Source organism: Ahaetulla prasina, chromosome 2, assembly GCF_028640845.1.
Source record: "Ahaetulla prasina isolate Xishuangbanna chromosome 2, ASM2864084v1, whole genome shotgun sequence".
Taxonomy (NCBI): Eukaryota; Metazoa; Chordata; class Lepidosauria; order Squamata; family Colubridae; genus Ahaetulla; species Ahaetulla prasina.
This window is the reverse complement of record NC_080540.1, coordinates 117,587,289-117,611,435: the sequence shown is the minus strand read 5'-3', so window position 1 is coordinate 117,611,435 and position 24,147 is coordinate 117,587,289. Positions and strand designations below refer to the sequence as shown.

The 24,147-nt window shown below is 42.5% G+C and overlaps 1 protein-coding gene across 2 annotated transcripts; it reads right to left on the bottom strand.

Moving 5' to 3' along the window:
• Positions 1-507: 507 nt before the first annotated feature.
• Positions 508-23,103, bottom strand: LOC131191479 (uncharacterized). 2 transcript variants are annotated; one of them, XM_058169665.1, is made up of 7 exons: positions 22,965-23,103; positions 16,251-16,339; positions 15,184-15,671; positions 14,488-14,542; positions 11,260-11,414; positions 7,781-10,336; positions 508-5,723 (listed from the first exon to the last, which is right to left on the bottom strand). In XM_058169665.1, the coding sequence occupies exons 3-7, from the start codon at positions 15,596-15,598 to the stop codon at positions 5,311-5,313; spliced, it is 3,594 nt and encodes a 1,197-aa protein (XP_058025648.1). In that variant the 5' UTR covers positions 15,599-15,671; positions 16,251-16,339; positions 22,965-23,103; the 3' UTR covers positions 508-5,310. The 2 variants fall into 2 exon arrangements, with proteins under 2 accessions (XP_058025648.1, XP_058025649.1); XM_058169666.1 differs by lacking the exon at positions 508-5,723 and having other exon boundaries at positions 7,400-10,336.
• Between the last annotated feature and the right edge of the window lie 1,044 nt (positions 23,104-24,147).

Genomic DNA, 24,147 nt, shown 5'->3' with positions numbered 1-24,147 from the left:
GCTCTTGGTTCACTCTTACTCGTTCCAGACAAAATGAAAGATTAAACTGCAGTAGGTAAATTAAAATATATATACAGAAAGCTCAGTGAGGCCAAATTGAAGTGAGTATTGTACTGGTGTAACTTAAACGTTTTAAGGAGCAACTTAAGGCATACCTTTGCAATGAAAGATTAAAAAGCTGGTAGCAGCTTTGTGTTGATACATACATGAATTTTTCTCAGACTTAAGACTAATATGTAATACTCATGATTATCATACACTGATGAAAATGACTTTGGTTTCTTCATGTGCTCAAATCATAATGTAAAAAATCTTGAAAATATGAAATGATAGATTTGACCAAAGATCTATTACTGAATTGTGAGTTGGGCACGTGTTGATTTTTTCACTCATTTCATCCATTTTTTTCCACAGAGGAAGCTACTTTATGATATATGCAAATCTTTATTATAGCACCTTTGAAGGCATAGTAATCATTAGCAGAAAATTTTAAATGTTTGAGATTACCTGCTCAAAATCTTACAAAGGTTTCTTCCTTGCATTGGCTAAGTCTCAGGTCAGCACAATTGCATCCGAACTATTTTCATTTCAGGGTAATGCTGAAAGAGGTATTTGGGGAGTGGTGGTTGGATGGTGGTCATCTTTGATAAGTGAATCTTGGCTACCTTGATCGAATGTGACTACTCACAGTGAAGCCACGATACCATCCAAGCTCACTTTCCTACATAAAAGTGGATGGTGGCTCTTTAGGAATATGAATCTAACAAACTGCACCTGTGCTTAAGCTCGATTTCTGAATAAGGTATATTCCATGTGCAAATAACAAGGGCTGGAATTGCCTTAGGACCATCTATTGTTGCATTCTGTTCCCTCGCCCCCGATAATCTCAGGTTTAGTAGAATTTATTCCCATATAAGTGGACATGGGTCTAGTCTCAAAATAGTTTTATCTCTAGTTCATCTGGGTGTTCCTGTTAAGTGTCCATCTTTGGTTCCACCTAAGTAACCTATCTTTTATCTTTAAAAAAAATCACTTTCTGACATTTAAAAAGGTGTGCTGGATATTAATTATGAGTATCTACAGAACTTCAGTTGCTGGTGCGCATTGTGTATAAATGCAGAACTAGCAGAAGTTTATCCCAATTAATATAATGGTGTATTTACTTCAGCAAGAATATTTTGGATATATAGTAATTGACTTGGGGGTTCTATGAGATGTCCCTGCACCATGCTATGCCTTATTACAAAAACAGTTAAGTAGCCAACTTGATCAAAGAGTTATCCTTTATGTTGGAAAGGTGAAAACATTGCAACTTTTTGTTGAACTAGAGAAGGACAAAAATTATTAATTTTCTGTGGGATGGAAAAAAATGGGCATTTCTTTCCGAAATTACACAGAGGCATCTAATTGTAATGATGGACAGTCTCTGCTGTTCAGAACTACTTTACCATATGCTACAATGAATTGGTTGAATTTCCTTTCCTAAAATGTACCACCTTTAGAGAGACTAGGACTCTTCCTTGTAGTTAGCCCCATGATAACTTTAAAAGAATTTTCAACTTGGAAGCAGAACATGGATGTTGGGGGCGAGGTGGGAGATTGTCTTGGAGCATTTGCCTGCAAAAATAGGATGCTGATTTGGGCATATCTATGATATAATCCAGCAGAATTTTTTAATGTTCCTTTTCATGAGTTTATTTTTCAATGCAGACAATAATAGGGCTGATGCCATCTCTTGCAAAGATTTCCAATAAATACCTTTGCTGTGCCTCTAAAGGTAAACTCCACTTCAAAACATATAATTCATTTCTCAAACGTCCTCCAAGCTTTCAACTCATCTCATATGCCTGTTAAGCTACCATAGGAAATCAGCTTCAGGTGTAGGGTTGTGTTTGCAGCCATCTTGAGAAATTGCCTTCAAGTGTTTGAACAGTACCGTGGGCAATAATGAGCCCTTGCTGGAGTAGAATAAACTTTTTGGTTATGCAGTTCTTTGTTCCTTACATAACAGGATTCAGTTTTTAAGCAGCCAGACAAACCAACAATCTTCCTTAATAGAGCCTGACTTGTAATTCACAGACTATAGATTTAGTCTTTCTGAACCGAACTTTCTGGGTATCTCAGCTCAGAAGTAACAGTGCTCAATCTTGTTGTGGTGGGGGGGGAGGCAAGGAATAGGGAAACATGATACAACTTCCTATTTCATTATGGAGAGCTTTTCACTGAGAATACCAATTGATTAAAAGGTTATGTAGTAAGTATGCATAGCATATTACATGCTTTAAAGAACACAAAATTAGTAGCAGAACATGCAAAAATACTTAGGTTTTGCAAGCTACATGTGAATATCACCTGTTGAATGATTTACATATGGAAGGCTGAAAACTTCTCGGTCCCAGGCAAAGGTTACCACAATATAGTTTAGTACAGGAAAGTGGATAGGAAAGATGGGAATATTTCCGTACTGTATTTAACAACCGTAATGGATTCTGTCCATTAAGAGTCATAAGTTGTAATGATTGTAGAGCGGTACACCCATATCATCAACCCCATCTTTTTTTGTGGTGGTGGTGAAGCAGACCTCTTGTTCACTAACAGGACATTTTTTCCAAAACCCAGAAATAAACCCCCTTTTATGGCAAAAAACGTAAATTGTAACCATCTGCAGTGACCATGGGGCACTGTGAACATCTGTAAAGATGGATCGGTTGCCAAGCGCCAAAATGCAGTCATGTGGCAGGGCATTGAAACTTTGGAACTGGGTTTTATCTTTGGGTGGAGTCCTCTGTAACGTCAAAAGTTCGCAAGTCAAGGACTATCAGTACTGTCCATTCCTCTGCAGTTCAAGATACTCATCTACTATCAGCAGGCTGAGGGGGAGATGCTGTATCAAGTTTAGTGTGTTTGGTATAATCTTTTAAACTCACCCTTACTCTCTGATTCATGGACTAATCCCAGTTAAAAAATTAGAACTATCTCAGCTATTTTTGTTTGGCAAGTGACATTTGTTACGATTGTACAGCAGCTTAAGTGAAAAAGGGCTAGAGAGAGATTTCCGCCATGGAAGAAGACTTAATTCCACATGTCTGTGCAATCATGAGTACCTAGCATTGGAAATTCAGATTGTTAACTTCTTCAAGCCTACCTAGAATTTTTATGAATTTAAAGCACAGTTACAGCCATTGCAGTTTAGCCATTTGTTTTCTACACAAAAGTAGACCTGACCTGTATCTTTTAACAAAGCTATGATTCGGCAGCAGAACTTTTAATCTGCAGAGTGGCTTCTCAAGAATTAGTCAAGTAATCAACTATTTCGTTTTAGGTAGACTCAAGAGGCCCTGAGCCATTAAAAGTGTAACCAAATTTGCACTGCATTCTGACTATTAAAAAACAAACAATGTTCAAAGAGGGCCAGCAGAATAACCTCAAATTTATTTTTATTTTTTAAAAAAATCTAATTTATCACACTTTGCTACGTTACAAAAAAAAGTTGCACACATCAATACTTTGTTACAGACAATAAGGCTCTATATCAATGTTAACTAGTGGAACTACTGGGAAGGCAGGTATAGGAAGATGGCAGTTACCAAGATTAACATTTTTAAAAACACATTTCACATTCAGTTTTCAGGAGAGAAGCAGTATTGCAACAGATTAGCTTCATGAGTACAGTACCTCTTTTAAATATGGCAATTAGAAAAAGCTTTTTCACATTGTTTATCTGGTAGTAGGTTAGAAGGGCAGCCTAACTTTTAGATAGTGAACTCTGCTCTGAATTTAGGCAGTTTAATGTAGACTCAAATGTGGTAACAAAAAAAAATGGCAGGGCTAAAGGGAATGTTAAACAATTACTGTTGTGTGATGGAATCAGTTTATCTATTCATGCTGCTGCAGTTTCATACTACTCTTACTAACAAATGCCAGAGCAAAACTAGCATGGTTTCACTGCCAATCTATGACTAGATGCTATTGAAAAATGTCTTAACGTTGAACAGTTACACAAATTGACAGAGGCTGCTTGGAATTGAAATTCACAACTTAAGAGTTGTGTCAGACGTTCCTCATCCCACTACTGCATTGGCCCCAATCAAGTCAGGAAACCCCTCAAAATGACACACATACAGCTCTACTTGGCCAGGCATAACTCCTGGCACAAAGAAAAAAAAAAAGAGTGGCCTACAGCTACATTAGCATGGAGCTTGGGCTACAGCAAGTATAAGACTCTGTTGCATCAAAATGAAACTTGGTTGCTACATTTTCTAAACTTTTCCATTTCTGATAAATTTAAGTGGTCTGAAAATTGCATCTTTGAAAAAAAATTCCAAAACCGATTCTTTAGCAGCCTTTTCTTACCTAGTCTTGTTTAGGATGCTAAAGTACATCTCCCTTTGAATCCAAGGTATCTTCCGGCCACTGTATAGGTTGCATATGTTATTGAGTTGTCCATTTCATAGAAGTAGACAAGAGGCATAGAGTAACCACATTCTAAATAGTAGATACACCAATCATTCAAAAACACTTGATGTCCTCATTTGTAAATTTCCATGCTGACTACATTCACACAACCCATTTAAGCTACTTTTTGAACTAATCCATGTCCTTGTACCAAACATATTGTGCAAATTGAGGCTGTTTGATAATATACAAATTCATCTGTTAGGTCTCATCCTAAGTGTATTGTGTGGGCAGAACATTTTGAGATGCTACTTCCTTAAAAAAACTTCTCGAGGTAAAACACCTTTGCCAGGAAATTCGGTTTTGGTCAAAGTAAACTTTGTCAAAGTTTACTATGACCCCAAAAAAAATAATAATCAAATATTGGAAGCCTGGCAACCAAATGTTGATACCTTTCCATGAGGAGGTGTCAGTAATCAGGGCCACTAGCATCTTCTGTTATTGATAGCTTTCATTAATGAAGAATATTGGAGTGCTTATCAAAGTATGGGGGGGGGGAGATTTAGTTTTTATCATGTTTGACAGATAGTGATATCAATAATTGGCACAATCACATTATGACTAAATAAAGATGGGCCTTACCCTCTGGAAATAAACATATTCCCTGGAAGTCCCAAACATGAAAGGTTGGTCAGTCTGCTGAACCAAAAACAATCCAAGGCCTAAAACTGCCTGGGGCAAAAGTAATTATGATTCACAAGTGCTTAACTATTCATACTATTAGCTGCTGAAGACTAAGGGGAGAGCAGTATCTCCAGTCAGCTAATACTCGACCCTTCCTGGACATTTAATCGATACACTTGGATGACCTCCAAAAAAATGCCTTGTATATATAACTTGTGAGGGGGAAAGTAATCAATGGAAGGATTCTACCTCTACCACAGTCCAATCCCCATGGGGGGATGACATGTCCTCTGGGGAGAAGCTTGTCACAGAAGTGATGCTGGCTCGAGATTCTTCCAAAGGGGAGATCAGTTCTGTCCACTTGCCAATCTCTGCTTCGCTGTTCACGGCCCCCTTCCCACTGACAGCCCCAGGAGGTGCTTCTGCTGGGAAGAGCAGGGCTCGGCTGATTAGCTGCTGTACGACTGTAGCCTGGATGTTTCCTAGCTGAAGAGCCTGTTCTCGGGAGGCGGCACGCAAGCAACGGCTCCCATCCTCTTCATCTGGGCCAGGTGTTTCAGCACCACTTTCTACTTCATAGATAGTGGAGAGGATCTCTGATGGACATGGATCCCAGGGGAAGGGCAAGCCAGCCCCATTGTCACCTACAAATAGGGCAAGGAGCTTGGGTTGGAAAGGATGGCCCTCAGGATTGGTAGTGGTCACAACAGACAGAAAGGAAGTGACAGACAAGAACAAAAAAGAAAAGGGAAAGTGGAAAGAGGCTAGGTTTTAAAGGGGGAAAAAAAGGAGATGCTTCTCAGATTTGCAAGAAATACATTCCATTGCAGTTTTAGTGCCAATGCTCGGCTGATAAATGTTGTCTTCCCAACTAATTCATTTTAAAATGGGTTCAGAGATTGTATTGGGGCATGTCTCCAGTACTAGATAAATTTTTGCATGCTTGTGTACTGCTAGTTGGCTCCACTGGCTATGAATGAGAACTGCTAGGGCTAACTTTCCCTCCTAGGAACTGTTCACATCGATCACCTCAAACTTTCTCAGAGTCAGAGAGAGATGCAAGGGTTCTCGGGACTGATTAAAACTTCATTTTATCAAGATCGAATTTATCTATAGACTGCTTGGGTCCAGGTTCAATCAATCAACCAGCAATAATGAAGCAAAGAGAAGTTGAAGGACTTGAGGATTTAATTTGTTTCTCAGCTTCTATTAGCAAACCGATTAGTGAACCGAAATTATTTATCTAATTATGAATACTAAAGCAGATATCAGAGCTGAATCATTTTTGAATCCAGGAATCTTTCAGCATACAAACATGCTAAGATAGGCAATTGCAATGTGAGTTTTCCTCAATGGCCTTCCTGCTATTCCAATGCATCTATGGCCTGAAAAGATCTAGATGCAATCTATCTCCTATAGAAAAATTGTGATCATTTATTACATGTAATGACTAAGATTTCATTAAAGGAAATCTGCCTTGGTTAATTAGCAAGGGACTTTTAACCCAATCAATCTTTCATTCATTCCAGGAAAGTAGGGTATTCTTAACAAATGGTAGTATCATGGTAGTTTCAATTATTTATTTCTTATGCTCATCTCTTTTTGTTGTGGGAATATTTTTCTTAACATTCAATCAAAAATCTATTAAATTTAGCCCTGATTTCTAGGGTATAGACAATAAATATGCTTTTTATGGCTGGGTTTGTGTTATCCTAAACTTCAGTATGGCATGTATGGTTTTGGCTCAGTATGTTAATGAATCCACCCCAGGTTAGGATATTCGCCTAAACACAGGAACGTGCATGATTCCAAAGGAAAGGCAGGTTCAGACTGCTGGACAACTTGGTTCAAATTAATTGTGAGCCCCATAAGACATCTAGCAGCCAAAGCATTTTGTGGAACTCTTAACTCTATTATGCTGCTTAGTCCCTGTTCTGTTCTGCTCTCTAAATGTTCTCAGAGCCCAATACACCAAAAGATGCAAAATCCAATGGCATGAAGAAATTGCAAAAAGGAACCTTTACCAAAGGATAATTAAAGAAGACATCCCCCGGGAGCTCATGGCTGCTGAGCAGGATGAGGACCTCAGGCTATTCTCATGGATCAAACTTTCCTGATACTTATTCATATATTCTAAATAAAGTTTGCTTCTCCCATATGCCACTCATATATTTGTCCAGTTCATATACAGCAAACCCCGTGATTTCTTTTTTGCATTCTAGATACTATTTGTTATTTTCTTTCTTAATACCCACAGCATCCTGGTGGGACATCAGAAACCAATCATTACAGCTACTTTATTTGGCACCCTTCTTTCCAAGTTAAAAACTGCAAGTGGTATGGACAGGTAGGTGGAGAAGACAGATTCCCTGGAAAAACAATACAGGCCACATCAGATAGACAAAGTGATGCTTTATTTTACATATTGAAAGGCTAAGAAGTTTATTCCCACCATCACCACCACCACTAAGAAAAGCACTAAAATATACACAACTTTCCCAAAAGAAGTCTGTAAGAAGTTGAGAGAAAAGATTTTAAGACACACAAAAACAAGAAAATGCCCGTTTGGCTAGAGACACAGATGGAACAGATACACAAGGAGGAAGGAAGCCATCTCCATTTCCTACAGGATACTATTGCACATTAACATACCACAGGTTGGCCCATCCAACACAGACAGGGCAGGATTTCTATACATTACCTGCAGCCAGACTATGAGCGGCAGGGAAAGGCTGTGACGGTTCTTCTTCATGCCCTCCAGTCTTCAAGGGCGTTGGGGTGAGGTGCAAGTGTTGCTCCCAATCCATGGGGATCTTGCTGCAGGTCTCCTTAGTGCCCTCAGTGGAATGTTCTTCGCTGTCCAGGGAAGAGAGGCCGGGGCTTTTGCCACAGCTGTCAGTTGAATGGAGATGGAAGGCACCAAAAACATCACAGGAAGCTGCAGAGTTGGTTGAGGCTGGGGTTTCTGTGCCAGCATCACCAGAACCTGGCTCATCAGACTCGTCTACCGAATGGGGCAAATGTGACTTGGTTGGGAGAGGTGATGTCAAGAGGCATACTGTTTTGGGAAAGCCTGCTTCCTTCAGAAGATCTGCATCCAGTTCGGCTTCCTCCTCGGAGGATACAGTGGGTTCAGTAGGTGGATCTCCAAGGACTTCATCGGCTGGCAGGGTCTCTGCCTCATCATCTCCCTTTTCCATGTGGATGCCCAGATCAAGCTCACCAGGGAGGTCCTCCAAGGGACTCAGGAGCTGATGACAAGTTTGTTCCAGTTTCTCATCTGACTTAGACTCAACTCCAGAGCTACTGTCATACTCCCGTAGCTCTTCAGGTGTGCTAGTTTCACTGCTGCTCTTCCCTGCTAGATCAGGCCCACTTAAGGTGCTGGATTTGGAAGATGAGCCTCCCTTCTCTGGGGAGAGAGCTTTCAGCCCTGCACTACTTAACAGCAACTCTGGCATTTCAGTTAACTCAGTTGGGTATTCTTGTAACAACTCCAAGCTCTTCAAAGGCAAGGTCTGAGGTTTGTGCATTGACAGCTGAGCAATACCACTATTTGGTGAGAGCTCCCCTGAAGGATGAAACAAGAAGTCTGGAGTTTCGTATTGGGTGGCCTCTTCTTGCTTCACATTACTCATGCATTCTTCTGGAATGACTGCATCATCCTCAAGTTCTCCAATGGTGGGATATTCATCTAAGCTGCTAGACTGATCATCATAGCCTTCAAAAGGCTCTCCAGGCAATTGTGTAGGAATTGAGGTTGCTGCCACAAACACAGGGAGACGGGTTTGGTACTGAGTAGTGGCTCCCATTATTAAATGATCTGCCACTTGCAGAACTTCCATTAGTTCTTCATTTTCAGCATGAATAGGGACACAATGCACATCCTCCATCTGCTGAGAAGTGACGACTTTCTGTGTAAGCTGACTATCTTTAGTTGCAAGATCTAGGGGGCTTTCATTTCCTACCTCTAGAGATACCACTTCCTTCTGCAGTTCTTCCTCCGAGTTCTGACACAAATTCAATACCCTGTTCACCATTTCCAATTCAATGCTGTCATTGTGGCTCGCTGCCAGAGACTCCGTTACAGTTTTTAAGGTAGGATCAAACTGGCTAACTGAAAGAGAGTGTTCTGCTGAAAGACTGGGATCCTCCTGTGGCTCTGCTGGAACTAGTAGCTTTATAGTTTGAGTCTCTTCAAGCAATTCAGACTCTAAGGTCAAGGACTCAGAAGAAGGAGATCTCTCGAGCATAGGAATAGACTCATTTATTAAAATCTGGGAATCCTCAGCTGGAAAGGATGTTGCTGAAATACGATGTACATCAAGAGAAGATGTGTCAGGGTTGCACAAGAAATGGGGCTGCTCAATAGCCACTGGAGCATCAAAATGAGATGCTTGTTTTCTGAGATGCTCAGAGTCCATGCCTCCTTCTTCATGCCATAAGGTTTCTGTTGGAGAAGATTGGTGAGAACGTTCCAACTGAATGGGAGAAGATGTTTCACAGGGGAGTTCTGGCTCTAAATTATGTGTTTCATCACTACCACAATATACCTCCAGGACGTCAGGAGCGGTCAAGTGAGGCATCTCACTAACAGAGGATATACCAATATCTTGTGGTCCAGGGCAGACCAGAGGTGCTTCAAGGAATGCTGGAAGCAGCTCTTCTGAAGCATTAATGTTTGTCTGTTCAGCTCTGCCTTCTTCCAAGTCTCCTGGTTCCATCTGCTCCATCCCTACTACTTTTATGCAACCGTTTGCAGTCTCCTGGGAGAGTGGCTGGTCAACAGTTTCTTCTGCTGCTGTAGATTCCAACTTTTCTAGAAACTTTGTATCCTGGTTTGAAGCACTTTCTGCTTCCTTGATGGTTTTCTTGCCATTCCCTTCCTTGGCAATTGTCTCTTGAGGCTTCTTTTGCGGGGAGACCTGCTCACGACTGGAAAGACTATCTTTCTTCAGAAGCTTCTTGCCTGGAGGCGGCAGAGATTTGGGAGAAGCAGCAAAGGCTCTTGGAACAGTGGTTGGATGGAGACTCCCACCAGTTGCCTTGGCTGGAATTTGGGGCTTACTGGGCTCTGAAAATTTCTTCGTTGCAAACCTGCTGTTCACAGGTGCAGTCACATTCTTCTCTCCGAGATTTTGCTCAGATTGTGATTTGGAGGCCGAGTGTTTTGGATGCTTTAAGGCAGGTGTCATCTTCACGGAGGAGTTGGAGCTTGAAACCTTGGCCTTTAGAACTGTGGCAGCTCTAGAGGCATCTGGAGTAAGAAAAGACATCTTACATATTTGTTTGGACTAAGAAAGCTAACATGTAATCTATGCAGAATACCTGAAACCCCCTCCAGCAGCCTAAGGCCCATTTCTGCCCTTCTGCTTTAAGGTTCATATTCCCTGGCAATTGAACACGATCTTCCATTTTAGAACTGATTCGTTCATAATCATATCATATCATATCATATCATATCATAAGAATAATATAGTGGTCATGCTTCAGTGGCTTACCTTTCTCAATGGGCTTACCGATGATGTAATTTTTTTCTCCTTGTACTTGGCAGGCCCCAAGTCTGTTCTGGAATAAGCTGCTATTTTTAAAGTATTCAATGCTTAGTGTGACCTCCCTAACTTCTCCAGATATGGAATATTAACTATTCCAATCACTTGTGATTTTGCTAGCCACTTGTTATGGCACAGTATTGCCATAACAAGTGGCTGCCACAGAATTCAGCACAATCTCTTCGGAAGCCAAACCAACAAAACCTGCTATGTGCCAACAAAAGCCACTATGACTGGAAATTATGGAAGCTGAAGTAAAACACATTGGAAAGCATTAGGGGAAAATGATGAAATGGAAACATAGTTCTAATTCTCTAAACGGTGGAACAACCCTGCCAAGAACTTACTAGGTGTGCTTAGTGAAGCTACCCTTTGCCGCCCTGATACTCATTTGCAACGTAGATAATTCTGATTGATCTTAGAGAGTTATGATCTTTGAATTGTAAAATAATGCACTATGTTTTGAAAACTAAAATCGCTATAAAAATATTGAAAAAAACATTTATATCATGATCTGCCTGTAGTATCTAATATTTCTGTGAAGTATGACCTTTCCCATTTAGACATGGAAAGTTCAGGTTTTGGTAAGGCAGATGGGGCATTTGTGTTGTGACCATAAGCTATGTACCTCTCTGTGTTGCCAGAGTGTTTTTCTGCTGCTGTGCTGATGTGGCCTGACCAGCAGGTGGTGGTGTTGCCTTATATTTGCCCACATTCTTATCATTAGTGGCAGTTCTGTTTAAAGAGGATGAGGTTGAATTCTTTGTTCCTGGCAACCAAGTCCTGAAACAGACAGCAAACAATTATGCACAGCAGAAAACCTTGTCCAAATCTTTAGAAAACATAGAAGGCACAATTGTCTCAGCAATCTAGTGCCTCAATACAAATGCACTTGAAACTTTTGCCAGTTCAGTCTATGAGCCAAGTTTATCCTGAAAAGTACCAGCTTTTAACACTTGAAGTAAAGAGAAAAGGACTACAGTTTTAAAAAACAACAACCTTCAATTATCTCAGCCATTAGATCAAGAACCAGACAGGATGTTTCCATTTTTGTTAATAGCTTGAAATATATTCCTTCTAGCTACCCACCTCCCTCTTGCATCAGATGGCATCTTCCAGTATTCAAATAAACTGGGGCAAGGGAGAAAAAAAATACAAAACAGCAATGGAGCCATTTCCTCCAATTATTTTCAGTATCTGAACTGGAGTGATTTCAGATTCCATGCATCTGGCATATATTCTAACCTACTCTTATTCCTTTACTGTTCACCCATCTCCTCCTCCTTCTAATTTTTGCTGAGGCTAAAAATGTGAGATGGCAGCAATATAATCAGAGTGCATATTCAATTATCTTTAATTTGGAGCAAGTAAAATTTCAGAATGTTTGATCTCTGCCCAAACCTTTGTTTCCAATTGCATTCTCCGAGACTGGCATTTAAGGCTGGACTGAGAATTCTCTTTCAGATAACCATCTCACTTCTACACAACTAACACAACCCCAAATACAGTTCAGGGTGTGGTTTAATCCAGTCTTTCCTAACTTGCCCTTTAGATGTGTTAATTATCACTCCAGTTTTGCTTACTGATCGAGAATTCTAAGCTATAGTCAGAAACATTTCTGAAAGACACCAAGTTGCAGGAAGGCTGAATTAGCTAATCTGATGGGCTTCTCTAAGGAATCCAAATGTGACAAAACTACATATTCCTTCTTTATCAGAATGACTGTAATACTTTAGAGACTATGAGGCTAAATACCGTACCACTAAGTTAGTGTTTAGCCAATTATTTCATTTATATCTTACATAATCTAATTAAGATCTCATACTGGTGCACAGCTAAACATATATATGATTAAATCTGTCAAAGTAAAAAATAACATAATAGAAAAACAAATATAAACAAACGTAACTATCAGTGGTGTCGCTCCTCAAACATTATATGAAAAAAACTCTGTTTTAACCTGTTTGTAGAAGGCTGTTATAGAGAGCGCTAATCGAATTCTAACCAGGATGCCATTTCAAAAGGCTGGTGCTGAGAAGCATTGTGTAAGAGAAGGAGTGGCAGAACATGGGGGCAAAGTCAAAAGAGAAATCAGCCTAGAGATGGTATAGGTAAAGGTTCCCCTCGCACAGTCATGCTAGTCATTCCCAACTCTAGGGGGCGGTGCTCATCTCCGTTTCAAAGCCGAGTAGCCAGCGCTGTCCGAAGACGTCTCCGTGGTCATGTGGCTGGCATGACTCAACACCAAAGGAACACAGAACGCTGTTACCTTCCCACCAAAGGTGGTCCCTATTTTTCTATGTTTTACGTGCTTTCGAAACTGCTAGGTTGGCAGAAGCTGGGCCAAGTAATGGGAGCTCACCCCTAGAGATTCTAGGTAGCCTCAAACTAAATCCAACCTCCCTTGAATTCCATTAACTTTTATCTACTGTAGTGCCAAAATAGTGCTAATCTTTAGTTGACTAGATTCCTGTGCATAGGCATGAGCAATAAATCAGTTTAATTGGAACGTCACATGTGGTCCTGGTATAATCCTGGTTTTCCTGCCTGACCTATTGCCTCCTGACCCCAGCCCCTCTTTCTCCCCACCTTTCAAACTACTGGCAGCCCCACTCCCCTAATAATGTTGACTACTTCCTAGATTCACGTAAGCCCCTCTTCCCCAGTCACTCTCAGACACAGGAAGGACAAGGGTCCAGACCCCAAGTGGCAGAGGCTATCCCCTGGAAAGCATCCTGTCCATTTCATTGTCACAGGCCAAAAGGAATTTCAACTAACATGGCAAGACTGCAGTATAATCCAAAAGGGTGACTGTCGATTTCATTTGGGCGAGGATGTGATCTAATCATGGCAAAGGGATAATATACATTCCCTCTACTTCTGGACAGCTGCTTTGAGGTAAAACAAGGGGTACCATATCTATCCTTCTGCATGTGCAGGGCCTAAAAATCAGCCTCTGTGGCTGAAGAAACTAGAAGCATTTGAAATGTGGATTTACAAACGGCTGTTGTCAGCTTTGGAAGCCATAATAGAGCAGACGCTGCCATGCTGCCACATTCTTGTGTGTGGGAAAGTAGGAGGGGGGATTTAGTAGAGGGAATATAGTTAGACATAATAGCATTCTTCCTTTCAGTCAAGGTCAGGACAATCCTGCATCTGGAGAAGGAATGGTTGGAGTGATGTCTCAAGATGGGACAGAGGCTGATTGGACCATGTGATGGACTGATGAGTGAGGGGATGGTTTTGGGGATTTTGATTTACTGACGGAAAACCCGGAACTCTCAAATTCAGGTTTTCCCAGATGTGCCAATATACCTACTCTAATAAATGGAACTTGGAAAACAAAATCACAAATGAGGATGTGATAAGACGCCTGGGAAAGCAAAGGGAAATCATCAAAGCCATTAAAAAGCTAAAGTTAGAATATTTTGGACATGTGATGTGACACCCAGAAAAATACAGCATCCTTCACTTAATCCTCCAGGGAAAGATTGAAGGCAAATGAGGTCCAGGAAGAAGAACATCATCATGGCTTCAAAATCTAAGGGACTGGTTTGGACAAAACTCAGCAGCACTTTTTCATGCGGCTCTTGACACTCATACACTACAAGGATTGCTTTAATAGGACACATGCGTATGCTTTCCATGTATCCAACCTGACCTGTCTGAAGGAATGCATTATATTGATGTACAAACAATTGCTCCCACCATAATTTCACAACTATTCCCTCCACCAAGACTTTGCTTTGAACCTCAAATCCTGGCATTTCTGCACAAATCAGCACACTCATACAGAACATTTAAAATCCCAACTCTTTGACGGGTGCATCTTAAACTTGATACCCAAAGCCAATACCTGGAAGTTTTAGTCTGTTCAGTTCTGCTGGGCTTTGTTGAAGGTGCTTTAGATGCTGATGGAAGAAAAAAAAAGGCAACAGCTTAACAATTAATTGACAACTTGCAATGAACACATGCAAGAATTATCTAATGAATGTAGGGCAAGGGAGGGTTTCTTTTTCACAGGATTAAACAGTAATCATGGCTTTTAGAGAAGCATCAGAGAAAATAGAGAAGGTGCGGCATCCTCAGAATTTTAGTCTTATGGCTAACAGTTTATTGCTGGGAATACCGCTTTTGCCATCCCAGTATCTAGTGATCTAGGAAAAGAGATCCATATAGTTCTTGCATTCTTCCCAACCACTAATATTAGACGGCTCTCAAAGCTTTTTTCCGAATAAAAAAACAACAGTAAGTTTAGAACAGGGGTCACCAACCTTTCAGACCTCAGGGACCACCAAATTCATAATTTTAAATCCCGCGGACCACTAATATGATTTTTTTTAAAAAGATAAATAGTATTTAGTGCAGTATAAAAAATGCAAATAATCTTTCTGTGGACCATCAAAAATTTCTAGCGGACCACCAGTTGGTGACCACTGGTTTAGAACACTTCGTACACTTTGAAAAACATGACTAAAAGCATCCTCCAAAGATGCAGGAATGAATCAAGTCCAGGATTAATTACTCCATGCTGAAAAACAGGCAAGCATACCTATGGGCTGTGTGGTCACTTTTGGGGGTTTCTGCTGCACTTCCTTCTCTGTAGCCGTCTTTTCTGAAGTCTTCGGTCCACCTGCCTTGTCCCCTGTTGCCTTTTTCATTGTCGCTCTAGCAGACAAGTTGTCAACGTTACTAGTCTTGGATGCCGGCTGCTTGGGCTGCTGCATGTTGGCCTTCCGAGCAGGTCCATTTCCAAGTGTTCTGGAAGCTCCACTAGGAATTGAAGAACCAGCTACAGGGGCCGTTGGCTGCTTCTTGTTGGGAACCTTGTTTGGTGGATGGGATGACTTGCTGGCCTTTTGCTTGGTAGCAGGGGGACAAGCAGTTGGCACGCCCTTCCTAGCGGTTGCCACCCCACTGGTCTGCGAAACTGAGGCTCCGCTAGCAGCTCTTCCACCGTCATCCATCTTCACATTCACAGGCTCCAGGCGGGTGGTATGTGTCTGAATGGCTTGGCAGGTTGCGGTTTTCACTTTGGTCCTGAAAAAGAGGAGCACGACCAAGGTGACCCAAACCATACCCACTGCTGGATCCAATGGTGGGTTTCAAAAAATTTTACTACCGGTTCTGTGGGTGAGGCTTGGTAGGTGTGGCATAGCTTGGTGGGTGTAGCTTGATGGGCGTGGCAAGGGAAGGATACTGTAAAATCTCCATTCCCACCCCACTCCGGGGAAGGATACTGCAAAATCCCCATTTCTTCCCAATCAGCTGGGAATTGGGAGGCAGAGAATAGATGGTGGCAGGGCCAGTCAGAATTTTTACTACCAGTTCTCCAAACTACTCAAAATTTCCACTACCGGTTCTCCAGAACTGGTCAGAAACCCACCTCTGGCTGGATACCCAAGAAGACTCATAGAGAGAGAGACTGTGACTATCTTCCTTACTGATTGTGGAAGATGACACTGGATGCAAATGGGATTGAAGTCAGTACTGACAAAACACACAAGGAAATCCGAATATGCCGTCATCTGTTCACCGGTACTACTATCCTTACTTTATTGTCACAGACTTTTACAATAATATTCATATCTGAAATAGCTAGAGTACCACAAAACTCACCTTCTAGGGAGGTCACGTCAGAGCAAAGTGACTTTCAGCTTGCTGTGGCAAGGGTAAACAACCTCATTCAGATGCCACACTGTCAGGAGCTGCATTCCAAAAAAAACAGATGGACCCAGGTCAAAGTTCAGTTTAAAAGACTGAAATTAGATTCCTATACACACAGTCGATTCATTTTTATCTAAAGAAGGGGTCTCCAACCTTGGCAACTTTAAGACTTGTGGACTTCAACTCCCAGAATTCCTCAGCCAGCAAAGAGTTGAAGTCCACAAGTCTTAAAGTTGCCAAGGTTGGAGACCCCTGATCGAAAGCATATTCATACTTCTGCCCTCCTCTAAGTACTACTACCTATAAAAAGAACATGGCAAAAGAAATTGACTCAACTGTCCTATGATATATATGAACACGAATGTGTGTATATATGGGGCGGGTGGGTGGGTAGAGGCAGAAGCAATTAGGGCCTCTGGTGGCTCAGACTGCTAAGACAGTTTGTTATTAACACAGCTGCTTGCAATTACTGCAGGTTCAAGTCCCACCAGGCCCAAGGTTGATTCAGCATTCCATCCTTTATAAGATAGGTAAAATGAGGACCCAAATTGTTGGGGGCAATAAAAGTTGACTTTGTATATAATAGACAAATGGATGAAGACTATTGCTTAACACATTGTAAGCCGCCCTGAGTCTTCGGAGAAGGGCGGGATATAAATGCAAATTAAAAAAAAATAGCTTTCTGAATCAGGAGGCTTTGCCCCTCCAAAATCTACAATGTTGCCGATACTGAATGGGAAAATGGGAGCTTTTCTTCTCTCTTATTGTTACCCCAGAAAGCATCGATGCATATTTATCTGTGAGAGGCATACAAATTTAATAACTGGCCCACAACACAAGTTCCCTAGATTAGTGTTGATCTTACTTATGCCCCTAGTATCTCTGCTAATTTGTGAATCGCTATCTATGAAATAAGGCAGAAACATCACTACTTACAACAAGAATCAGCAACTATTAGATTCAGGCTAACTTTAATGCAGAAAGGAGTCCAAACCACTCACAGCACATGCATATATACTGCTTGGACCAACTACTATACATACACAGACAGACAAGAATACACCACATTTATGTCCTATCTTTCCCTTCAACACAAAGCACTCCAAATGAGAGCTTAGCAGGACAAGTTTCCTTAACTAATCTCTGATCTAATTTGGTTTGAGGATATAATAAGCAAGGCTGCAGTTATCACACAATCATGGAAGGTCAGAGTTGGAAGAGATCACCCTTATCCCATGCTCTCTCTCATCCAATGCATGAATCAACAACTATAAAAGCCCCAACAGAAGGTTATCCAGCCCTTCCTGAAACTCCCAAAGCAATCTCTTCCCTTCCCAGCTTAGGAAATTTTTCTTGATGTCCAACCAAAATCTATTCCCATATAATTTAAACCATTCTCATGTGCCATGTCTTCTGGATCAACTTTACCTGTTCCATAGTCTACCGTGTTTCCCCAAAAATAAGACCCTGTCTTATGTTTTTTTGAACCCTGAAATAAGTGCTTGGCCTTATTACCATGCACTCAAAATCCCGATTGAGCTTATTATCAGGGGATGTCTTATTTTGGGGGAAACAGGGTACATGACTGCCATTCAGATATATTTCTATGTCTGTCTCTGTCATCCTTCACTATACTCTGATTTTCCTACCTAAATGTAACACTTTTCATTCACATTGTATGGCACAGAGCCTGGATATCTGAGAGACCACTTATCTCCAATAGTTTCCACCCGCCCAGTGCATTGAAGCGGACAGAGCAGGTGCACTCAGGTCTCCTCCATTAAATATGGTTATCTTGTGGGACTTACCAAGTGGGCCTTCTCTGTTACAGCCCCCACCCGCTGGAACAGCATTTGCACCCCCTCCCCCAAGAGATAAGGATCTTTTCTCTCTCCTAGGAGTCTGGAAAGCCTTAAAAACCTGGCACTGGTCCCAGGCCTGGGGTTGACAGTTCTCATTGTTAATGGCTCTTCTCTTTTGTTTTGTGGGCTTTGTTTTGTGAATATTTTATCATGGGCTGCCTTTTGATTTAACATTTCTCACTGTTATGATTTTTAAATTTTGTATGTTGCCCAGAGTCCACTAGCATTGCACAGCCATTAAATTTAAATAAATGTGTTTCTACTGAATTTTTTTTTATTTCGTCCAATGTTCCATTGTACAAGATCCCATTCAGTTTTGAAATTGTCCTCCAAAGACATTGCTACCCCCCTAATATTATCTGCAAAGATAATACAATTTTTAAAACAATAATCTAAATAATAAACATGTTCAATAGCACAGTGCCTAAAACAGAGCCCTGTGGTATGCCACTCAGTACTTCCTTTGATGTATAAGTGTTCAACAACTCTAGTCTCAATTAACATAGTCCAGCCCACATTGTCATCTTCTCTACTAGTTCACGAGAAATTGTGTTGAATAAAGTTGTTGTCTAGTTTTACCAGAATATCTCTGGGCTCCTTTGGCCCATCATCCTAGTAAAATGCTTTTCAAAAAGAATACAAAGCTACTTTATAAAGCTACAATACATTAGTTGCTAGCTACTAATATGTGCTCTAGTAACTGTCATGCCAACCCAAGTACCCAAAGTCAACCTGGTAACCAAAGGGCAACACTTATATAACTAGGACTATCCAAAGGAGAAATACATCATCCCTGGTTTTCTTTATTTTCCCCAATTCTCATCTGAGTGATCAGCCTCATGGTCAACCTGTGCACCCAAGCATTTTGGGATCATTCATAGCAACTGTTAGTACAGCATACAAGAAGAGAAGACTTCCTGATCTTCATGCTGGGTAGATGTGTTGGGAATGCACCTTCCACTGTTTCCAGCGAACCTGGCTACTTCTAGAGATAAGATGTGCCAAGACTGAAGAAAGCTGCTGTGGGGTGTGTGTGTGGGTGGGTGGGTGGGAAGGCATCTGGCAAATGTACCAGTGATTGAAGGAAATCGGTTAAGTAGTTAGAAGGCAGAAATTTAAGAAAATTCACAGGAAAACCTCCTCAGTGTACAGAATGTACATGCAGAAGTTAGAGAATATCATGTGGAAATGCAATTTTAATTAACATAATAAAGCTTTTTATACACATAGTAAACCAGGGTCACAAGATACCACACCATCCCCCTTGATTCAAGAATGTATTTTATTCCCTCCTCTGCCCAGCTGTTGAAATAGTTTACTTAGCTATCCTTCAGCCATGACCTTTTTGCAGATTGGATTCAGAAAGGGCAACGAGAGGCCCTTGTAGCTTAAGAGTTCTGAAGGGGAACAGAGATAATAGAATACATGGGAATAAAAAGGGAGGAAGCTGTTATGGTTCCATGTGCAGCTGGAATTGGAGGAGGAAAAGACACTCACGATCGTTCTGCCCATTACTGAACAAGATAACTGGGAGCGAACAGACAATTTCCGTAGGAAAGAGATAAGCTGAGAACAAGTTAATTGTAGGTTCCTATTAACATTTGTGGTGAGAACAGAGAGGCAGCAAAAACAAACATCACTGTGATCAAAGACCTAATAATTTATGGCATTTTATTTTATTTCTATAGTCTGTGGAGAGTCTCAAGCCACCCAGGTCACAGTTGTCTCAAAGGTGCTTTTTCAAAAAGCAACTGGACTTTTTTTTTCCCCCTTGCAGAAGAACAACAAAATGTTTTGTTTCTTATCCAAGAAATTCCACTGGTTGTGAAGGTGGTACTGGAGGGGAATGGAAGGATAGGATAGGTATGATTTCTATATCCGTCCTATTTCTATAGTCTCAACAACTTCAGAATTGAAGCAGCTCTTGAATGAGAAGTGAAACATCTTCAAGGGAAAACAAAGGAAGGCCAGTTGCCTCTTGAAAAAAAGCACCTTTGGGACAACCATGACGTGGATGACTCCATAGATGAATCTCCATAGATGAAGTCTCAGCAAGTGACTCTGGGCAGCATACGCCACAAAAATAATTAAAAACAACTCCACTGGAGGCCCCAGGCTTGGCATATAGCCAGGGCTTCAAGGCCAGCAGGGACAGGCAGGCTTATCCTAATCTCAGAGGGGAGAATGGTGCTGCAGCAGAGAAGACAGGTCTCCTGGTCTCTGCCAGCAAATATTCCTTGGCTGACAGGGCCCATAACAGACTGAGCTGGACAGAAAGAAACCACTGGGAGAAGATGGATCTTTAGGTCAGGGGTCTCCAACCTTGGTCCCTTTAAGACTTGTGGACTTCAACTCCCAGAGTCCCTCAGCCAGCTTTGCTGGCTGAGGGACTCTGGGAGTTGAAGTCCACAAGTCTTAAAGGGACCAAAGTTGGAGACCCCTGCTTTAGGTAATCCATTCCCAAGCCATGAAGGGCTTTAAAAGTGATAACCAACATCGTGAATTGCACCTGGAAGCAGACCTGCAGCCAAGGCAGCTCAAGCAGCAGGGGTGTTACATATGTTGACTATCTGACACCATTTACTACCCGTGCAACTGCATTCAACATTCTGCACCACATGCTTCTACATGCTCTTCAAGGGCAGCCCCCTGTAGAGCACATTGCAGTAATCCAACTGAGAGGTTACACGGGCATGAGTGTCTATGGACAAAACCGTACAGGGGGAAAAAAATGTTTTAATTTTGTTTCCTTGCAAGAATCCATCCTAAGCTTATTTAAGGCTTAGAGTATACAAGCTTTGGAACATTTTTCCTGCCACACTTTATTTGCACAAATAAAGTCATTTAATCTCTAGTCTGTGTTAATTGGCTTTGCAAACTGGGTCCAAAAGCCCACTTGGGAGAACACAGCTACTCAATGCCATGAAGGAACTTAAGGGCAATAAGAGTCTGCATTTGCCTCTACTAAAGAGTCAGCTGAACCATCTCATCCATATGTTTGATTCTTGCAGTGGGAACAACTCCCAAGCATTAGCTCTTGTCTTTTTTGGGGGGTGGGGGGTGGGGAGAAGTGGAGCTGATGCAAAACAGAGCTAGTAAAAGGATTGTTCAGTGCAAACAGAGTGCATTTAGTGGATCTCTTTCTCTGCAGCACCATTTCCTTACACTTAAGTCACAATCAATTTCAATATCTGTGTTTCTTCACATGACCTTCTTGAATTAAGTTTTATAACCTTTCCCATCATCTGTTGCCAATAGTTCAAGTTGGAAACCATTTTCTCTTTTCTACCACTATCTAAAACCAGTTGTTTGGACACTGCCTCTTTTCCATCGCCCACCTTCTTGACCTCATCAACGCTTTTTTAAAATCCTTCATTCTGTTTCTTTGGCAACAGAGTTAGGGCACCTTTTCCCTGCCCTCCAGATGTGCCAGCTGGAAAATATGAGGTTAAAGAAGCATCCATTTATCTTAACCATCAGAGTGTTTTTCTTCTTCTTTAAAACAGCTCACATCATTTTAAGAACTGCTAATTCATTAAGAGCCTCATTTTACTTCAATTCTACTCAGCATGTTATTAGCATTACAATAATTTAGCTACTACAGCCCTTACTCCAACTCAGAGGAGCAGGGACTCTATTTTTAATACAAAATGTTCACCTATCGCCAGTTTAAGGGCAAAGACTAGAGGTGCCTTTATATATTTCTCTCCCAGAAGAGCACAACTCCTTTGTTTCATGGAAGCTGCAAGAGCCCATGTGAAGATTTTTTAAAAAAATCAATTGGATGCTGGTGAATGAGCAAATAATTCTGATCAGCTTGTGTTTTTTTTTTAACTGTGGGAATACATACTCTCATTTTTTTAAAAAAGAGATTTACTCAAAAAGGAGGGGAACAAAAAAGAACTATTCTTTCCAACAAAGCAGCATAGGGCGAGGCTGCCGCCCATTACCACTGTAGACCCCTCCCTTAACAAAGAAAACGGACCGGCGACCGCGCCTCTGACCCCCCTCCCTACTCTAAATGGAGACTTCGAGATGGGGACTGTTCGGGCGGTCCGGTTATGTTGTTTTTTTTATTTCTCCGCCAAGCGTCTTCCAACCGACCCCATCCCCTTTCAGCCCTGATGACCGTCTGAATTCCGTTTCTAAAAAGTAACCCCGGATCAAGCCACCCAACAAACCAGCCGCAAAACGCAGATGGCAAACAAACAACCATCCTTTTTTTTTTTTTTTAAGTTCAGCAGGGCAGCAACCAAGGCAGACGAAGGCGGGATGGAAAACTGACGGGGGTTAAAACGCGATTCTTCCCTCCCTCCCTCCCATCCAGCCACCCCCAACGGGGTAGCCACAAAGGCGAGCGTGGTTCGAGACTCCGGATCCATTGCCTGACTTTTTCCTTTCGGCCGGAAGGCAAAGAAGCCGTGCAAAAACTGCCCAGTTTAACAAAGCCAACAGCCCAGCCCACCCATCCACTCAAACAAGGCGCGGCTCGGTCTCCCGCTGCACCTGCAAGCGAGGCGCCTCTAGACGCGCGGCAGCCGCCGCCTAGTTCTCTCCACCACGCTGCCCGCCCGTCCCCCGCTTCTCACAAGCGAAGCCCCCGAAAGCGCCAAGCCAGGGGGAGACAGAGAGAGTCATCCAGCGTCCCTCCCTCCACCCCCACCCCCGACCCTCCTGCTTGCAGTTCCTTCGGCCCCGGCCGGGAACCGCCTCGCCAGCCCCGGAGCTTCGGCTTCCGCATCGCCCCCCCATCCCATCCCATCCCACCCCTCCCCAAGCCCAGGGCATGTGGACGGTTGTTTACCTCGCTTTGCCTTGCGGCGGGGAGCAGCGCTTCACCGTTCGTGCAGCGCAGACCTGAGCGAACTCTAATAATAAGAGGCCGGCCGGTGCCGCTTTGCTTTGCTGGTGCCGGGCGGCCGCTCGCACTGGGCGTGTGTAGAGGACGAGCAACAGCGCCGCCGCCGCAAAGTAGACACTGGGCGGAGGGTGGGTGGGGGGGAAAAGCAGAAATGCCCAGCTCAGTTACCTGGCCAGCCAATGGCAGTGCCGGTTGGTATTTGGAAAGGGATGATGTCACTCCCGCGAAGAGGGCTGGGCTGAGCTGATCGATTGTCTCCGGCTGCGAGAGGCAGCTATTGTAACCCCCCCGCCCCGTCCTTGCCCCACCCCCCGCCCCAGCTAATGTGGCAGCTGGTTAATAGATCAATTCAGCCGAAGGGGGGAAAAAGGGGACGGGGAGAAGCGAAGGGAGTGCATTAACCTTTTCGCTGCCGCAGTTCTAGGAGACGACCGCTTAACCCAGGGATCTCCAACCTTGACAACTTTAAGCCTTGGAGGACTTCAACTCCCAGAATTCTGGGAGTTGAAGTCCTCCAGGCTTAAAGTTGCCAAGGTTGGAGACCACCGAGTCTTAACCTACTCGTAATAAATACGTCTGGGTCACGCAGCCGGGGAGATCCCGGCCGTCTGTGGCTGGGAGTGTGAACAGGATCCCTTGCAAAGGAACGGAGGAGGCGAAGCGAGGGGGGTGGGGCGGTGGGTCCCTATTTCGCAAGTCCCAAGAATTAACTGGCCACAGTGGTTAAACTGGATCCCCGCCTCTCTGCAGGGGTAGAGCTGCGTGAGGAGACTCTCCTTTTTCGGCCAACGAGCTCATCGGATAGGCCAGGCGGGATCCTAAGGTGAATCTGTATCCACGCCCTCAGGGTATTGCGGGGCGCCGTCACGCGTAAACTTTGCTGTTTTTTCTTCTTCTTAGTATATATTCATCTAAGTTAATTCTCTAATTTAAAATCCCCTCGTAAGAAAAATGACGTGTCCCACCCCAAAGGCATTCCACGTAAACCGCAGGTAAATTTAGATCTACCTTTACTACAATCCTGCTGTGCATGCATAACCTAGGAAAAAGTACTGAATTGCGTGGTTACTATTTGATTGGTTATTTTCCATCAATTCGTTGTTGATTCTTAGCAACCACATAGCTA

What these genes read in the sequence shown, in the direction of transcription:
- LOC131191479 (XM_058169665.1), bottom strand. Translation starts at nt 15,598, where the DNA reads ATGGATGACGGTGGAAGAGCTGCTAGCGGAGCCTCAGTTTCGCAGACC. An exon ending in AGTGACCACACAGCCCATAG is followed by an intron (nt 14,543 to 15,183) that starts GTATGCTTGCCT and finishes TTCTTCCATCAG; the next exon opens with CATCTAAAGCACCTTCAACA. An exon ending in CACTCTGGCAACACAGAGAG is followed by an intron (nt 10,337 to 11,259) that starts GTACATAGCTTA and finishes TTCTTACTCCAG; the next exon opens with ATGCCTCTAGAGCTGCCACA.